Below are 15,733 nucleotides of genomic sequence, written 5' to 3' on the forward strand. Positions count from 1 at the left end.
GACAGTGTGAGACTGGGTGAGGAGAGACAGTGTGAGACTGTGGGTGAGGAGAGACAGTGTGAGACTGGGTGAGGAGAGACAGTGTGAGACTGTGGATGAGGAGAGACAGTGTGAGACTGTAGGTGAGGAGAGACAGTGTGAGACTGGGTGAGGAGAGACAGTGAGACTATGGGTGAGGAGAGACAATGTGAGACTGTGGGTGAGGAGAGACTGTGAGACCGTGGGTGAGGAGAGACTGGGTGAGGAGAGACAGTGAGACTGTGGGTGAGGAGAGACTGTGGGTGAGGAGAGACTGTGGGTGAGGAGAGACAGTGTGAGACTGTGGGTGAGGAGAGACAGTGTGAGACTGGGTGAGGCGAGACAGTGTGAGACTGTGGGTGAGGAGAGACTGTGAAATTGTGTTTGAGGAGGGAGTGTGAGACCGTGGGTGAGGAGAGACTGTGGGTGAGGAGAGACAGTGAGACCGTGTTTGAGGAGAGAGTGTGAGACCGTGTTTGAGGAGAGACTGAGACTGTGGGTGAGGAGAGACAGTGAGACCGTGTTTGAGGAGAGAGTGTGAGACTGTGTTTGAGGAGAGAGTGTGAGACCGTGGGTGAGGAGGCACACGTTGTGCAGAAGGCAAAGATCACGTCAGGACTTCAGTCAAGGCTGTCTCATGTTCTACGAGGGTCTGTAAAGCTCACATCATTTTTGTCTTTAAGCCAAAGTGTAAAGTCTAGGTCACATCTCTGTACTGTGCATGGAAACATCTGAATCCCATTTGCTACAGTTTAGAAAGTTTCTGTAGAGGTCAGGGTTTATACTTTTTGGTGTAAAGTTTTCAGGGAGGGACTCTTTGTTAAGGAGCTGAGGGTAGAAATCTGGATAGCATCGGTATAAAACCCTAAAGAGATTGTTGCCTGTTCCCAGATGGGATCCTAGTTTAAGCCCTCTGGCTTCTCATGAAGGTTGTTCTTCTGTTTGGCACCATGTGAGGGCGATGTGCTTTACAGAAAAGAACCCCGCCAAGAAGCCAAGTTCAATGAACAAGTTGTTCATTGATGTAAGACTTTAGATTTGGAATTCTTGCTTGACCAGGGCCGTCCGTTGTTTAGTCTGCCCAGTGTGGACTTTGTGTGGCACTGCGTAGTGGATACTGTTCTCCAGTGGCACATACATTAAGAATGGAAGGCAGGAGGGAAGCTACGTTAGAAGTTCCCGTTCCAGGAATTTTCTGAGTCCTGATTAAGCCATGATCTGCTTTTGCTTGGCTGGGATTGGCTGCTTTTGGTTCAGCAGGAAAACTTATACCGACTCACGGGGGCATGGTGTGTCTGCAGGGTAGCTGCAGGGTAACGTGGAATGGGTTTCTGGGTTGCGTGATGGCCCTGGACAACACAAATAAAAGACAGCAGCTGGAACCCCGGCTGAGCGTGTGTGCATCGTACTCAGATTGCGGCTCTCAGCGGTGCCGGTAGCTTTGTTTCGGCCCGGTTGACTGTGAAGTTGAGAATGTGGTGTTGTGGGTGCATCTGTTGAAACTCGTCCGTAGAAAGGATTGGGAGAGGCAAGATGTCAAGGAGATGATTTTGATGCTAGTAAGTGGAACATCTCAAAGCTCCCTCGTAGACAAAGGCAGCCTTTTTCTGTAAAGAGCCAGATAGAAAATGTTGTAGGTTTTGTGGGCCATATGGTCTCTGATGCAATTACTAAAAGCTGCCCTTTTAGTGCAAAAGCAGCCCCAAGACAGTCCATAGACAAACGATGTGACTCCGTTACAATGTGCTTTATTTATTGGTTTTGTATATTTTTTATCATTCCATAAACATAATTTTATTGGGGAATAAGAGAGACAAGGTATACATTTTAAAAATATAATAAATGTGAGGTGGGGCGGCAGAATAGCCTGATTACTGTTGCTTTTTAATTTTTTTCAGATGATTCATAACTACCCTAAAAATTAAGAAAATTCCAATACTTTAATGAAACGCGAGCATTCTTTTTTTTTTTTGCTTTCCAACAATTTATTATTTATTTAAAAAAATCATTTTGGGGGGACTTGTACAACTCATCATATTCCATACGTACATTCATTGTGTCAAGCACATTTGTACATTTGTTGCCCTCATCATTCTCAGAACATTTGCTTTCTACTTGAGCCCTTCATATCAGTTCCTCATTTTTCCCCTCTCTCCCCACTCACCTCTCCCTCATGAACCCTTGATAATTTATAAATTATTATTATTTTGTCATGTCTTACACTGTCTGATGTCTCCCTTCACCCACTTTTCTGATGTCTATCCCCAAGGGAGGGGGTTATATGTAGATCCTTGTAATCAGTTCCCCCTATCCACTCCACCCTCCTTCCACCCTCCCAGTCTCGCCACTCTCACCACGGATCGTGAAGGGATCATCCGCCTTGGATTCCCTGTGTTTTCTGTTCCTATCTGTACCAGTGTACATCCTCTGGTCTAGCTGGTTTTGGATGGTAGAATTGGGATCATGATAGTGGTGGGGGAGGAAGCATTTCTGAACTAGAGGAAAGTTGTATGTTTCATCGTTGCTACACTGCACCCTGACTGGTTCGTATCCTCCCGCAATCTTTCTGTAAGGGGATGTCCAGTTGTCTACAGATGGACTTTGGGTCCCCACTTCGCACTCCCCCTCATTCACAATGATATATGATTTTGTGTTCTTTGATGCCTGATACCTGATTTCTTTGACACCTTGTGATCGCACAGACTGGTGTGCTTCTTCCATGTGGGTTTTGTTGTTTCTGAGCTACATGGCTGCTTGTTTACCTTCAAGTCTTTAAGACCCCAGATACTATATCTTTTGATAGCTGGGCACCATCAGCTTTCTTCAACACATTTGCTTATGCACCCATTTGTCTTCAGCGATTGTATCGGGAAGGTGAGCATCTTGGAATGCCAATTTAATAGAACAAAGTGTTCTTGCATTGAGGGAGTACTTGAGTGGAGGCCCAATGTCCATCTGCTACCTTAATACTAAACCTATAAATATATGCACATAGATCTATTTCCCAATTATCATATATAAGTAAACTTACATATGCACATGCCTGTATTTAGACCTCTATAAATACCCTTTGCCTCCTAGTTCTTTCTTGTATTTCCTGTTACTTTCCTCTTGTCCCACTATCATGCTCAGACTTCATTTGGGTTTCAGTCATTCCTCTCAATTACATTGCCCTTGATCAAGCCCTACCAGGCCTTTTACACCTTCCTCTCTGTTGATTTTGGATCACTTGTTTTTCCCGTGTCCCTGGGTTTGTTAACACACTTCCTTTCCCCACCTCCCCCTCTCCCCCCCCCCCCACACACAACCATGGGTCCTGTTGTTTTCTTCTCCAGATTGTTTATCCAGCCTATCTTATCTAGATAGACCTGCAGAGATAATATACACAAAAACAAGACAGAGCAAACAAAGCAACAAAAGAAAACAACAACGACAAAAAACCAGTGACAGAAAAAAGCCTGTAAATATTTCAAGGTCTATTTGTTGACCTTTAGGAGTGTTTCTGGTTGAGTCTGATGGGGTGTCATGCCCTGGCCCCAAAGTCTATTTTTGGTACTCCCTCTGGACTTCCTTGCTCTGCTCCCTTTGATGTTCTGTTGCACGCTCTTATTGTTTTGCCTTGGTGTGGTGGGGTCAGATTGGGCACAGTTCCCACCCTGTGTCTCCAGTGTTGTCCCCTGTAGGGCTATGGGTCAGTGAGAGATGTTGTGTCTTGTAGTGGGCCCGGCCATATGGTCCTTTCTGTGCATTGGCAGCTCTGAGCGGGGATATCGTCCTCAAGGTTTGGTTGGCCAGGATGGGCTCCACTCTCTCTTCCTACCCTTTGAGAGCAATTTTTAAAAACAAAACTGTTTAAAAAAAATTTTTTTTTGTAAATTAGGTGGGGGTTTTATTTCAGATCATCCTTTTTGTATTTGATAGCTTAAACTACTTACCAACCCCCAAATAGCTTACTCTGCCCACTTCTCTGATTTGTCTCTTCTCCCTCCTGTAGAATACTACTTCCCCTTTACCTAAGTTAATACCTGTCAATCCTCAAGCTTTATCTTTCCTCTCTTGTCCTCCCCTCTTGTCAATTGTTGTTGTTGTTCTCCTCCTCTACTTCCTCCTCCTCGCCCTCCTCCTTCTTATTTAATAGTGGTCTCATAATATCTGTTCTTTTGTGATTGACTAATTTTACTCAGCTCTCGAGCTGCTCCATGGGAGGAAAATGTGGTTTTCTACTCCCGTAAAGATGTAGTCTTGGACACCCACAGGGGCAGTTCTGCCTGTCCTATAGGATCGCGATGAGTTGGCATAAACTCAATGGCAGTGAATTTGGCATTTTGAGACTGTTCTCCAGGCCGGTCCCTGCCATTAAGGGCTTTGGGGCTGCATCTTTTTTTTTTTTTTTTTTTTAGCAACATATAGTTTTCCATTAATTGCAAATACCAAAGTTTCTCTATCCATTCTTCTGATGAATGTATAGATGGTTTCCTTTTTCTTGTTCTTGTGAATAGTGCTGTGATGACCATGTTGTGCATATGCCAGTTCCTGCCAGGACTCTTACTTCGTTAGGGTAGGTCCCAGCAAAGAGACTGCTGCACTGTATGGAAGTTCTATTGCAAGTTCTTTGAAGTGGTGCCGTATCACTTTCCAGAATGGCTGTGCATATGTACTGTCCCAACAGAGTGTACGAGGGTTCCAACCTCTCCTTGGCCTCTTTAGCATTTGTTATCTCTTTTTTTGAACTTGACTGTCGTTGTTGGTGTGACGTGGTATTTCACCATGGCTTTGATTTGTATTTCTTGGGTGGCTAATGGTCATGGGCGTTTCTTCATATGTTGGTTAGCAATTTGGATGTTGTTTTTGGTGACCGATCTGTGTGTGTCCTTTGCCCATTTTTAATTAAGCTTTTTGTCTTTTCAAATTGAGTTACTTCCTTTTTTTAAATTGAAATATTGCAGTTTTCTATGGCTCTCAGAGATTAATTCCTTCACAAGTACAGGTCAACATTAGAAAGCCAACCAGTGTAATCTACCATCTAAACAAAGCAAAAGATAAGAACCACATGATCATAGCAATTAGCACAGAAAAAGTATTTGACAATATCCAACCACTTCTGATAGAAACACTCAACAAAATAAGGAATAGAAGGGAACATTTTCAACACAGTAAAGACCCTATATGCCAAACCAATGGTCAATATGGTAAATATTTTGCTCAATGGGAAAGCATTCATCTTATGAACAGAAACTAGACAAGGATATCCCTTATGACCACTCCTTTCAACATTGTGCTGGAAGTCTTAGCAAGAGCTATCAGACAACAGAAAGAAATTGGAGGCATCCAAATTGACAAAGAAGCAAAACTCTATTTGCAGATGATATCATTTTATACACAGAAAACACCAAAGACTCGACCAAAAAAAAAAAAAAAAGGGAAACAATCAAAAGATTAGGCAACATGGCAAGAGACAAGATAAACACACAAAAGCCAGTTCAATTCCTGTATATTAACAAAGAGATCCCTGAAAAAAGAAGCCAACAAAGCAATACCATTTGCAATGGCCACACAAAAAATGAAATACTTAGGAATAAACCTAACCAGAGAAATAAGAGTTGTACAAAGAAAACCACAAAACCCTACTACAAGAAAGCCAAAAAGACTTATGTAAATGGAAGAATAGTCCCTGTTAATGTATCGGAAGGCTTAATATTATTAAAAATCAGTGTTACCCCAAACTGAAGCTCGTTGCCAATTCAGTTGATTGATTCTGCCTTAAAGTGACTTGTAGGACAGGGTAGAACTGCTGCTATGGGTTTCCAAGACAATCACTGTTTCTGAGAGTAGAAAGCCTGTCCTTTTTCCTCAGAGAAGCTGGTGGTTTTGAACTGTGGATCTTGGGGCTGGCCTCCCAACATGTAACCACTATACCACCAGGGCTCCCTATACTCTCCCTACCACCCCAAACAATCTGCACATACACCATAATTTTGATCCAAATTCCAACTTCAGTTTTTAATGAAATGGTAAAACTAATTATTAACTTTATTTGGAGAGGGAAGAAGCCCAAGATAAGCAAAGAACTTCTTAAGAAGAACAACAGAATAAGAGGTCTCTCCCTTGCTGACCTCAAAGCCTGCTGCACAGCTGCCACCATCAAAACAGCCTGGTATAGGTACAGTGATCGATACATCGAGCAGTGGGACAGAATCCAGAGCCCAGAAATAAATTCACACCTACCAACAACTGGTCTTCAACAAGGATCAAAGAATCTGAAGCAGGAAAGAGATCATCTCTTCAAGAAATGATGCTGGCAATATGGATCTCCATCTGTAGCAGAATGAAACAAGACCCAGATCTCACTCCCGTCATATAAACGAACTAAGATCAAAGGCCTAAATGTAAAAACCAGAGCTATAAAGATCATCAATGAGAAAATAGGGATAGACTTCCGGGCCATTGTGCAGGGCAAAAACACATTGTCAAATATAATGAAGGAAGACATGATAGATGATTGGAACCTAAAAATAAGACCTTTATGTGCATCAAAAGCTTCCATCAAAAGAGGAGAGCCCATGTAGTAGGAACAATTTTCCTAATATAATTTCATGTGATGTTGAGTGTCATTTTACTTTCTAGTACATCCTGCTGTTCACTCACTGCCCTCACGTCGAGTCTGACGCATAGTGACCATAAGGGAAAGGAGAGAACTGCCCCATGGGTTTTCCAAGAGTAGAAAACTTCATCTTTCTCCCACGGAATGACTGGTGGCTTTGAACTGCTGACTTCGTGGTTAGCAGCTGAGCCTTAACCCACTACACCACCAGGCCCTGACCACTGCTATCCAACATCTTCAATGCAGGGAGTGCTGAGCTCAGGAGTAGAGAACATCAATCTCTGTTCCCAGTTGTGCGGGATTGTGCTGTTTGTTTCCATCTAGATTTGGTATGAGTGGTTGAAATTGATTATTACGTAAGTGTTCATGGGATATGAAGAGTACATTGCCTTTGGTTTCGTGTCCCCCTTATGGCCGTGCACAGAGATGCAGGCTTGTGTCTCATCTTGTAAAGCTGGCCCTTCTTAGGCTTTCAGAAATCACAAGCTCAAATGTTATTTTGTTTCTATTTCTTCACTTTATGTACATTTCAGAGAGTTGTTGGATGTAGTGTAGGTTTTTGGAAGTTTCTCTAACAATTCGTATTCTATAACAATTCCAATTCTATAATTCCAAAGCAGTACATGTATACGTTTGAAGAAAGTATTTCTGTTCCCAATTAATTGATTTAAGTTTGGCTGAGCTGCTGCTTGTAAATAGAGAAAGGCAAGAATTAGGATTAGATTAAACTCTTTAAAGAAGCCTGGGTGGCACAATGTGATAAGCATTGGAATATTAACCAGAAGGTCAGTGGTTCAAACCTACCAGCTGATATGTGGGAGAACAATGAAGTTTTTTATGTTCCTGTGATGGCCGACAGTCTCGGGAACCCAAAGGAGCAGTTCTGATTCTTGGCCAGCCCATTTGTGCAGGATGGAGAGCCCATCTGTGCAGGATGGAACTGCTCCATAGTAGTGTTAACAAGCCTGTCATCTTTCAAAAGCAAATGAGTGTGAACCGTCAACCTTAGGACTAAGGATGTACAGGGTAAACATACCTGGAAAAGAGAAGTGGATAGTTAAAGTTTTTGAAAAAGAAACAGTTCAATGGATGTAAAGGGGCAGTCCTTTCTGACAGGACAGTAAGAAGGGCAGAAGCAGTTGTGAAGTTTGGCGGCATAGAAGCATTAGGGACATAGCTCAGAGAAGTCTAAAGCTGTTGGGTCCCCCTTGGGCAGGGCCTTTATGCAGCCTTACAGTGGCATCGCATGCCCGCCCTCCCTCCCTGTGCTCTCCACCTGCTTTGCTCTTTCTGATCGCTGTTTCCCAAGCAGTCCCTCCCCTGCCTCCAGGGCCAGGCTGAGCTGCTAGGCTGCAAGCCATTGAATGCTTTGGGCACTACTGCTCATGCTCATGCCTGCGAGGTGGCCAGTGACTCTCATCTGGGGTAATGTTCCACTTTGATCTTTTTAGTTGGCAATGTGAGAAAAGGAAGCACAAGATGATTTGAGGAACTGAAGAAGCGTTTCCAGACTCAGTGTTCGTAGAGGGGATTTCCTGACTCTGAAACGCCACAGCTGCCTGGCTGCGTTTTGTGCCATGGGAAATGCTTTCATAGCACTTTGTCGGAGGCAGAGTCCTTGGTTAACCCCTCCCACTGCCTGCTTCTGCAGACACGCTTGCAGATCCATGGCCTCTCATTCTTTAGGAAATGAACCTCCAAGGGCATTCAGGGCCATCCAGGGACCCTGCGATCTTAGGTGAATCTCTTCACCCCTTCGAGCCTCCTGGGTGCTGCCAGAAAAAAAGAAATTACATCATCACATCAGCCTTGCATGGCTGTGAGCAAAGAAATAAGATGCTATTGTTAGCTACCATCAAGCTGGTCCCTGACTCGTGACGATCCAGTGCACAATGTAATGAAGCGCGACCCACTCCCGCACTATCCCTATGATTGGCTACATATCAGACTATTGTCTGATGTATAAAGTTTTTCCTGGCTAATTTTTGGAAGTAGATCACCAAGCCTTTCTTTCCTGTCTGTCTCAGTCTGGAAGCTCTGCTGAAACTCGTTCAGCACTGTAGCCACACACACGTCTCCTGATGGGGGCGACTGTATCTGAGATATGCTGGCTGGGTCTTGAACCCAGGTCTTCTGCAAGGCGAGAACTCTACTGATGAACCACCATTGCTCTCACATGAAGCGAGATGGAGTCTGCGAACCTGGCACGTTAAGGCATTAAACTGTGTGTGGGAGGGCGAAGAGAGGAGATGAAGCAATAGGCTAGAGGGTAGACAAGTGTTAAGTTGGTTGAAGGGGAAGACAGTATTCAACAAGAGGAAGAAGGCAAATCGAAGAGGAAGAGGGAGGGGTAGGAGAAGCTATTGTGAGGTTTGATAAATAGTCTGTAAGTTCTCGAATACAACGTTGACTCTCTGAAATGTAAGCCCCCATCTAATTCACAGTAAAAATGATTAAAAATAAACAAAAACATGTTCTTTTGCTCAGGCTACAGGCCATTCCAAGACCTTTCCAGTTATAAATCAAATCAGCAGTCTACACTGGTGACTGGGTGGACAGATCATTATCGTGCACCTGCCACGTGTAGGGCACTGTGCTAGATTCCCGCTCTGTTGGAGAGACAGTTGGAGCTGCGAGGGAGGGAAGGTGTTCTAGTCTGCAGGGTGGGGCTGGGGGCATAGGGGCGGGGAACTGAGCCTCCGGGAGCAGAAAGACTGAAGCCTAAGTGAGTGGGTTTCAGATTCTGGGAGGGAGGTGTAATGGCTACCAAGCGAGTTCTTCCTGAGATCAGTGATCCATGGATTTGATGGAGTGACTTCAGTTACCAACTTAAAGATGTTTGGAATTTATCTTAGAGCAGTGGTTCTTTACCTTGGGTCTCTGAATCTCTTGGAAGTCTGGTTCAACAGATCTCTGGCACCCACCCCCAGAGATTTGAATGCAGCAAGTCTGCGTTGGGAGCCCCAAAACTTGAATTTCTTTTTTCCCTGAAAAGTTTTATTGGCAGGTAATTCATATATCATACAATTCAATAGTTCAGTCACACCCAGAAAAGTTGTACAGTCATCACCACAATCAGTTTTAGGATGTCTTCTTCATCTTGTATTCATCACAAGAACTTGAATTTCTAACAAGTTCGTAGCTGAGGCCCAGGCTGAAACGATTGGTTTAGGGGGATCCCACTTTAAGAACTCAGTCCAGAGACATGGAGAGCAGTGGGGTTGGCTGGGGCACTTGGATTATGGAACTGGGAAACCAGGCACATTCTGATAGGGTTTTAAAGGACAAGTTGACAGCCTATACACTGATCAGAAAGAGGCAGAGCCACACTGACCCCTCATCACAGTGAAGCTGCTGCGGGAAGGCAGATCAAGGTCGAAAGCAGGCACTCTTCATGTGTCCTGGCAGGAAGAGGACAGGGTGTTTAGAGGGCTCGTACCTCTGTCAGGCCAAGGGTGCTCCTTCATGCGAGAGGAGGGACCCCTCCTGTTTAGCTGAGGCCTCAGTATATTAGAGGCAGGTGCAGGAAGGCCCCTACGCACAGACTGGCCTGCATAGCAAGCACATACTGGGCTCCAAGTGCCCCCACAGGTGCTTCCGAAGAAAGGCACGGCAGTCTCCCTTAGAGCAGTCAGCGATGCTGTGCTGCCGCAAATAGGGTTGCTATGAGTTAGAACTGATTTGAAGAACTGGTTCTGTAGGTGACATTTCCAGGCCTCCTTGTGCCTAGTGAAACTTCAGTGCCATCAGTGTGGCCCAAGAAGCCTTGGATGGTGTCCGTGTGTCACTTCTAGGCATCGCTGGTGACTCGCATAACATGGACTAACATAAATCCAGACAGGCCATGCCCTGCTTTCCAGGCCACAGGACAGCAATGGCCTAGGAGCCAAGGCAGAGTAAGGCCCAGGCACTAGGCTTGTGTAGGCCGTGTCAAGTCAGGATGCTCAGACATTGCAAATGGTCTCTGGCACTCAATTAAAAGATTGAATCGTGTTTTCCCATCTGGTTGCATGTTGAAATTTTTTGGTGAGCTTTTAAAAAATGGCAAGTGCTGGAAAGCAAATGGCTGAATTCCATCTAGAGAGTCTGATTCAGTTGGTCTGGAATGTAGCCCAGACATCAGGAGTTGTGCAGCCAACGATAAAAACTTCTCAGCAACGGGGACTGTGAGGAGTCCATTCTACTCCAACCCACTCCTTGCTATCCCCCGAAAGTCCATTCAATTTCTTCCATTCATTCATTTGTTCCTTCCCATCTATTCTGTTCCATTTCAAATATTCTCTTAAATAACTATTAGTTGACAGGTAGTGGAAAGAGGAATAAGTCAGATCCTGCCTCCAGGGATCAAAGCGTGTACTAGGTGGGTAGTGGCTGGATGCAGGAAGAGGGATTCATTCTGCAGAGAAAGGAGGCTGGGCAAGTGAGGGGAGGGGAGGCCAGGTAATGGTGATGTGGTACTGACAAATATTTATACTGGACTGAGGTTGGGAGGGGTTCTCAGTGATTTTTTTAAGAGAATATTTAATTCCTTATGGTAATGGTAACATGATAATGGGATGCTGTTCAAACCTGGGCTGTAGAGTTACCCTAGAGAACAAGAGGCTGGAAGGCTGAGGGAGAAGAGCCCAGTCCTGACTTGGGGGAGCCCCTGGGCAGTGGCTTGACTCAGCCTTTCCTTCCTGGGTGTGAGGCCTGACCTTATCCATCTCAGTTGAAGAACAGACCACAAGATCAAGTTTTGGAAATCCGGGTCACTTTGAGCCATAATCAACTCAGCAATTGGCTTGTTGGCTTAGGGCTTGAGAACACTATCTTAAATTTCTATGGTTCTTGAAAAGAATAGCAGGGGAGGGGGCCCAAGATCGATTTGCTTAATCTTTTGACTCAGTGTAGGCCAAGGTGGCTGAGGAGGTCAGTCTGGGAAGTTGTAATTGTTGAATATAAAACTATGATCTGCTCTGTAAACCTTCACCCAACTCACAATAAAACAAATTAAGTAAATGAAAGCGTGTTAGTTGGAACCTCTTCAGAGGTACCTTGGAAGGAAGTCCTGATGACCGGCTTCTGAAAGGTTACAGCCTTGAAAACCAGTGGTGTCGTGGTTTTCTATTAAAATGACAACAATCTTCATAAGCTTTCCATTCTAATCATACAGCACTCTTTTGATAACTGTAGCAAGTTTTTCTAGTTGAACTTTGAATAATAATTGGCCCCATTTATAAATTTGGTCATTGAGGACTTTTACACATTGGAAATTTCATTTTGACCTTTAAAAGATTTAATTTTATTCTTTAACAATTTTAACAACAACCCTTCTCAAATACTTAAGTAAGTCTTGTAAACGTAATGACTTAGTCTTATAAACATGGAAAGTGTTAAGTGCTCAATGTTCTCATAATGCTTTATAAAATTTATGATATCTCAATTATTTAATTCTAAATACCTCAGGGGTAAGACACATTTTCCCATTAAGGATATAATTGTCATTGTCAGAAGTTTTGGAGGTTACAAGTGGACTTTAGGGGGATTATTTTAAACTTATTTTTTTAAACAAAGAGCTTATTATTATTACAAAGTAATACATTTTGGAAAGTAAATTGCTGAAAGTGAATTCTACCCCCATCCCCACTCCTTTAGGGACCCCTGCCCACCAGAACTGTTCAGTGGGATGTTGCCAGGTCGCATAGAAGCTCAGGCAGAACAGTAACCGGCCACGAATAAGTTAAGACTGGAAAACCAGACCCTTGAGGTGGCCTGGTCCTCGGGCTGCTAGGACTGTGGGCATGTGTGAGTGAGTGAGGATGACTGATGTCCTGCTGTCTTCTCCTTTCTGTCAGGTTGGCCTCATTCAGTTTGGGCAAGAACAGGTGCTAATCCAGCCGCTTAATGATTCCCGGGGCCCCTTCCATGGACGAGAGCATCTGGCCAGGCGCACATGGTCCCCAGCACCCAGACCTTCTGCAGAGGCACAGGTCTCTGGGCAGCCCTGCCAGGTTCTGACAGGTGAGTCTGAGGAGGGCTATGAGTGGCAGTGTTCACTCAAAGGGATGTTCCTGCATGCATGTACACAGGAGAGCATGAGCGTTAGGAAGAGATGTTGTCCTTACCGTCTGTGCACATTAGTGCCAATGTGTATTTCCTGGGCAGCAGCATCATTTTGTTTCTGGAAGGAACCCTGGGCCTCATTCATGCAGCACTTCAGTTATGTGTATCAGTAGCAAGCTTAGGCCTGGGAAACCTCAGGGCTTATTTGTGAAACTCCAGGTTGGTAACAAACCTGGGATGTCCTCCCCCGGATGCCCTGACCACAGCTGGCAGTACAGCAGAGTCAGTCATCTGGTAGACCCTAACGGAGCCCTGGTGGTGGAGTGGGTTATGTGTTGGGCTAGTTCACAGCACGGTCAGTAGTTTGAAAGCATCAATCACGCCATGGGAAACAGGTGAGGCTTTCTATTCCCGTAAATAATTAGATTTAGAAATTTAGTGGGACAGTTGTACCCTGTCCTATAGGGTCACTGTGAGCTGGAATTGACTTTATGTCAGTGAGTTTGGTTTGGAGTTTGGATGGACTCTAATAAGGGAACCTTAGTGGTGCAGTGGGTAAAGAGCTTAGATGTAACCAAAAGGTTTGTGGTTTGAACCCCCCAGCTTCTCCAAGAGAGACAGATAGAATAGCCTGCTTCCTTAGAGATTAAAACCACACCCACTACCATCCAGTCCATTCTAACTCATTGTGACCCTATTTAGGGTTTCCAAGGCTGTGAATCTTTACAGAAGCAGATAGCGGTGGGGGTGGGGTAGGTTTGAACCGCCACCTTTTTGGTTATCAGCGTGAAGCTTGCTCCAGAGCACCACCAGGACTCCATCCAGCACCCCCTGCGCCCCCTTATCTAAACACTTGGAAATTCTGTGAAGCAGTTGTACTCTGCCCTATAGGTTGCTATGGTCTGCATCCCCGTGAAGGCAGTGGGCTTGATTAGGGCGGGGAAGGGACTTAACCAGAGCCCTGTCCATGTAGCAGTTAAATGCTCAGCTGTTACCTGAGAGGATGGAGGTTTGAAAACACCACTTCTCCATGAGATTCCTCTTTCCTAAAAAGATGGAAGCCTTAGAAACACGATGGACGGTTCTACCCTCTCTGGGGTTGGAATCGACGGCAGCGAGCCCATTTTTGGTCTGGGGGACTTGCAAAGCACTGGTTCGGAAAGTGTGAGCCCTGGCCACTGGGGACCTGCTGAGTGATCAACTTTGGGAGTAGCCCTAGGAAAAGCTGTGGCTTCATGAGCTCGCTAGGTAATTTCAGTGCTCATTAATGTGTGAGAAATACTGCTCTAAAAAAGTGCAGCCATCCTCTAAAACCTGATTGCTGGAACTGAAGTGTGATTTAGGAGTCAGGAGTTTCTAAGGGCAATTCTAATGCTTTCCTCAGGAGGAGGTGTTTAAACACAGTTCCTAATAGTGTGCAGCCAGCAGACAGCCTGCAAGTACCTCTGTTGAAGATAGACAACCTGCCATTCGTTTAGTACACTATTATTTATGGGAAGCATGGGACCCCACAGATGGCCTGTAGGAGTTTTAAGACCTATTTTTCTATGCTTCTTATCTATAGAGGTGTTTCTCACATTAGTATTCCTAGGATCTCAGAAATAAATTGATTCTATCACTTTAGAACAGTGGTTCTCAACCTTCCTAATGTCGCAACCCTTCAATACAGTTTCTCATATTGTGGTGACCCCCCCAACCGTAAAATTATTTTTGTTGCTACTTCATAACTGTCATTTTGCTACTGTTATGAATCTGGCAACCCCTGCGAAAGGGTCATTTGACCCCCAAAGGGGTCGTGACCCACAGGTTGAGAACCTCTGCTCTAGACTAACTGTTACTTGCAAGTGAATTTCACTGCTCAGCTGCTGCTTTCAAACCTCATTCTAGCCAGAATTTGCCCTCCGTAACCTGGTCACCAGACAGCCCCAGAGTGGCTTAGTGGTTAACCCCAAGGTCAGCAGTTTAAAACCATTACCCAGCTCCGCCGGAGAAAGGCAGGCTTTCTCCGCCTGTGAAGAGTTGCAGTCATGGAAACGCACAGGGTCACTGTGAGTCAGAACTGACGGATGGCTGTGAGTTGGACTCTTTGGTTAGCCTGGTCTGCATCAGGGAGCTCAATTTACAGGTGATTTTGTTGAATAGAAGCTGTCTCTGTAAATGCAAAGAGAATTCCTTCATGATCAGGTCTTTCCTCTGTTCCTCTTTTTCACCCTTACAGAAGATATACAATTTGAATTAATGATTTAAAATTTAAATTATAGTTGGAAATAAAGTCGTAACCTATAGTGGGCAGCAATATGGAGACTCTTGTATGGCTTATACCAGAATGATTAAACACAAGAAAGCACAAATCCTCACAACTGAACCAGTAAATAACATTGTAGTAAATGAAGAAGAAGCTGACATTTTCAAGGATTTCATTCTAGTTGGATAAACAACATTGATGACCACTGTAAACCTTTATTTAATTCACAATAAAAAGTTTTTTTTTAAAAAAATCAATGTTCATGGAAACAGCAGTAAAGAAATCAAGTAATGTATTGTATTGGAAATCTATTGCCACAGATCTTTTAAAAAGTTTTATAAAGCAAAATTGTCACTTTAAGGACTCATGGATAGCTGGCCCAAGGCAAAGAGCCCTGGGGGCACATAAGAGTGGAAGTGCTATTCTAGGGGTGGGTGGTTCGAACCCACTAGCCAACTCCATGGAGAAGGATGAAGCAGTCAGCATCCATAGAGATTTATAGCCCTGTAAATCCTATGGAGCAGTTATAGTTTGTCCTTTAGGGGTTGCTGTAAGTTAGAATTATTCAATGGCAGTGGGTGTTTTACTCAAGGTATGGTCTTCTCAATTACCTCACATGCATGTAAAAGCTGGGCAATGGAAAAGGAAAACAGCAAGTACTCCCTCAATGCAAGACTGAAAAACCATATCATTGTGTGCTCACCTCCCCAGTACGATCGCTAAAGACAAATGGGTGCATAAGAAAATGTGGTGAAGAAAGCTGATAGTGCTCGGTTATCAAAAGATACAGTGTCTGGGGTCTTAAAGGCTTGAAGATAAACAAG

General features: G+C 44.3%; 1 protein-coding gene across 1 annotated transcript in view; it reads left to right on the plus strand.

Annotated features, from left to right (window-relative positions):
- ADAMTS17 (ADAM metallopeptidase with thrombospondin type 1 motif 17) overlaps positions 1–15,733 on the plus strand; it is a 432,408-nt gene that overhangs the window by 4,201 nt on the left and 412,474 nt on the right. Inside the window, exon 3 of the mRNA XM_045296468.1 lies at positions 12,457–12,622. Within this exon, the coding sequence (XP_045152403.1) occupies positions 12,457–12,622 (166 nt within the window). The remainder of the gene's footprint in view (positions 1–12,456; positions 12,623–15,733) is intronic.

This window comes from Echinops telfairi, unplaced genomic scaffold (assembly GCF_000313985.2).
Source record: "Echinops telfairi isolate 266 unplaced genomic scaffold, ASM31398v2 ScPeMD7_7409;HRSCAF=8447, whole genome shotgun sequence".
NCBI lineage: Eukaryota > Metazoa > Chordata > Mammalia > Afrosoricida > Tenrecidae > Echinops > Echinops telfairi.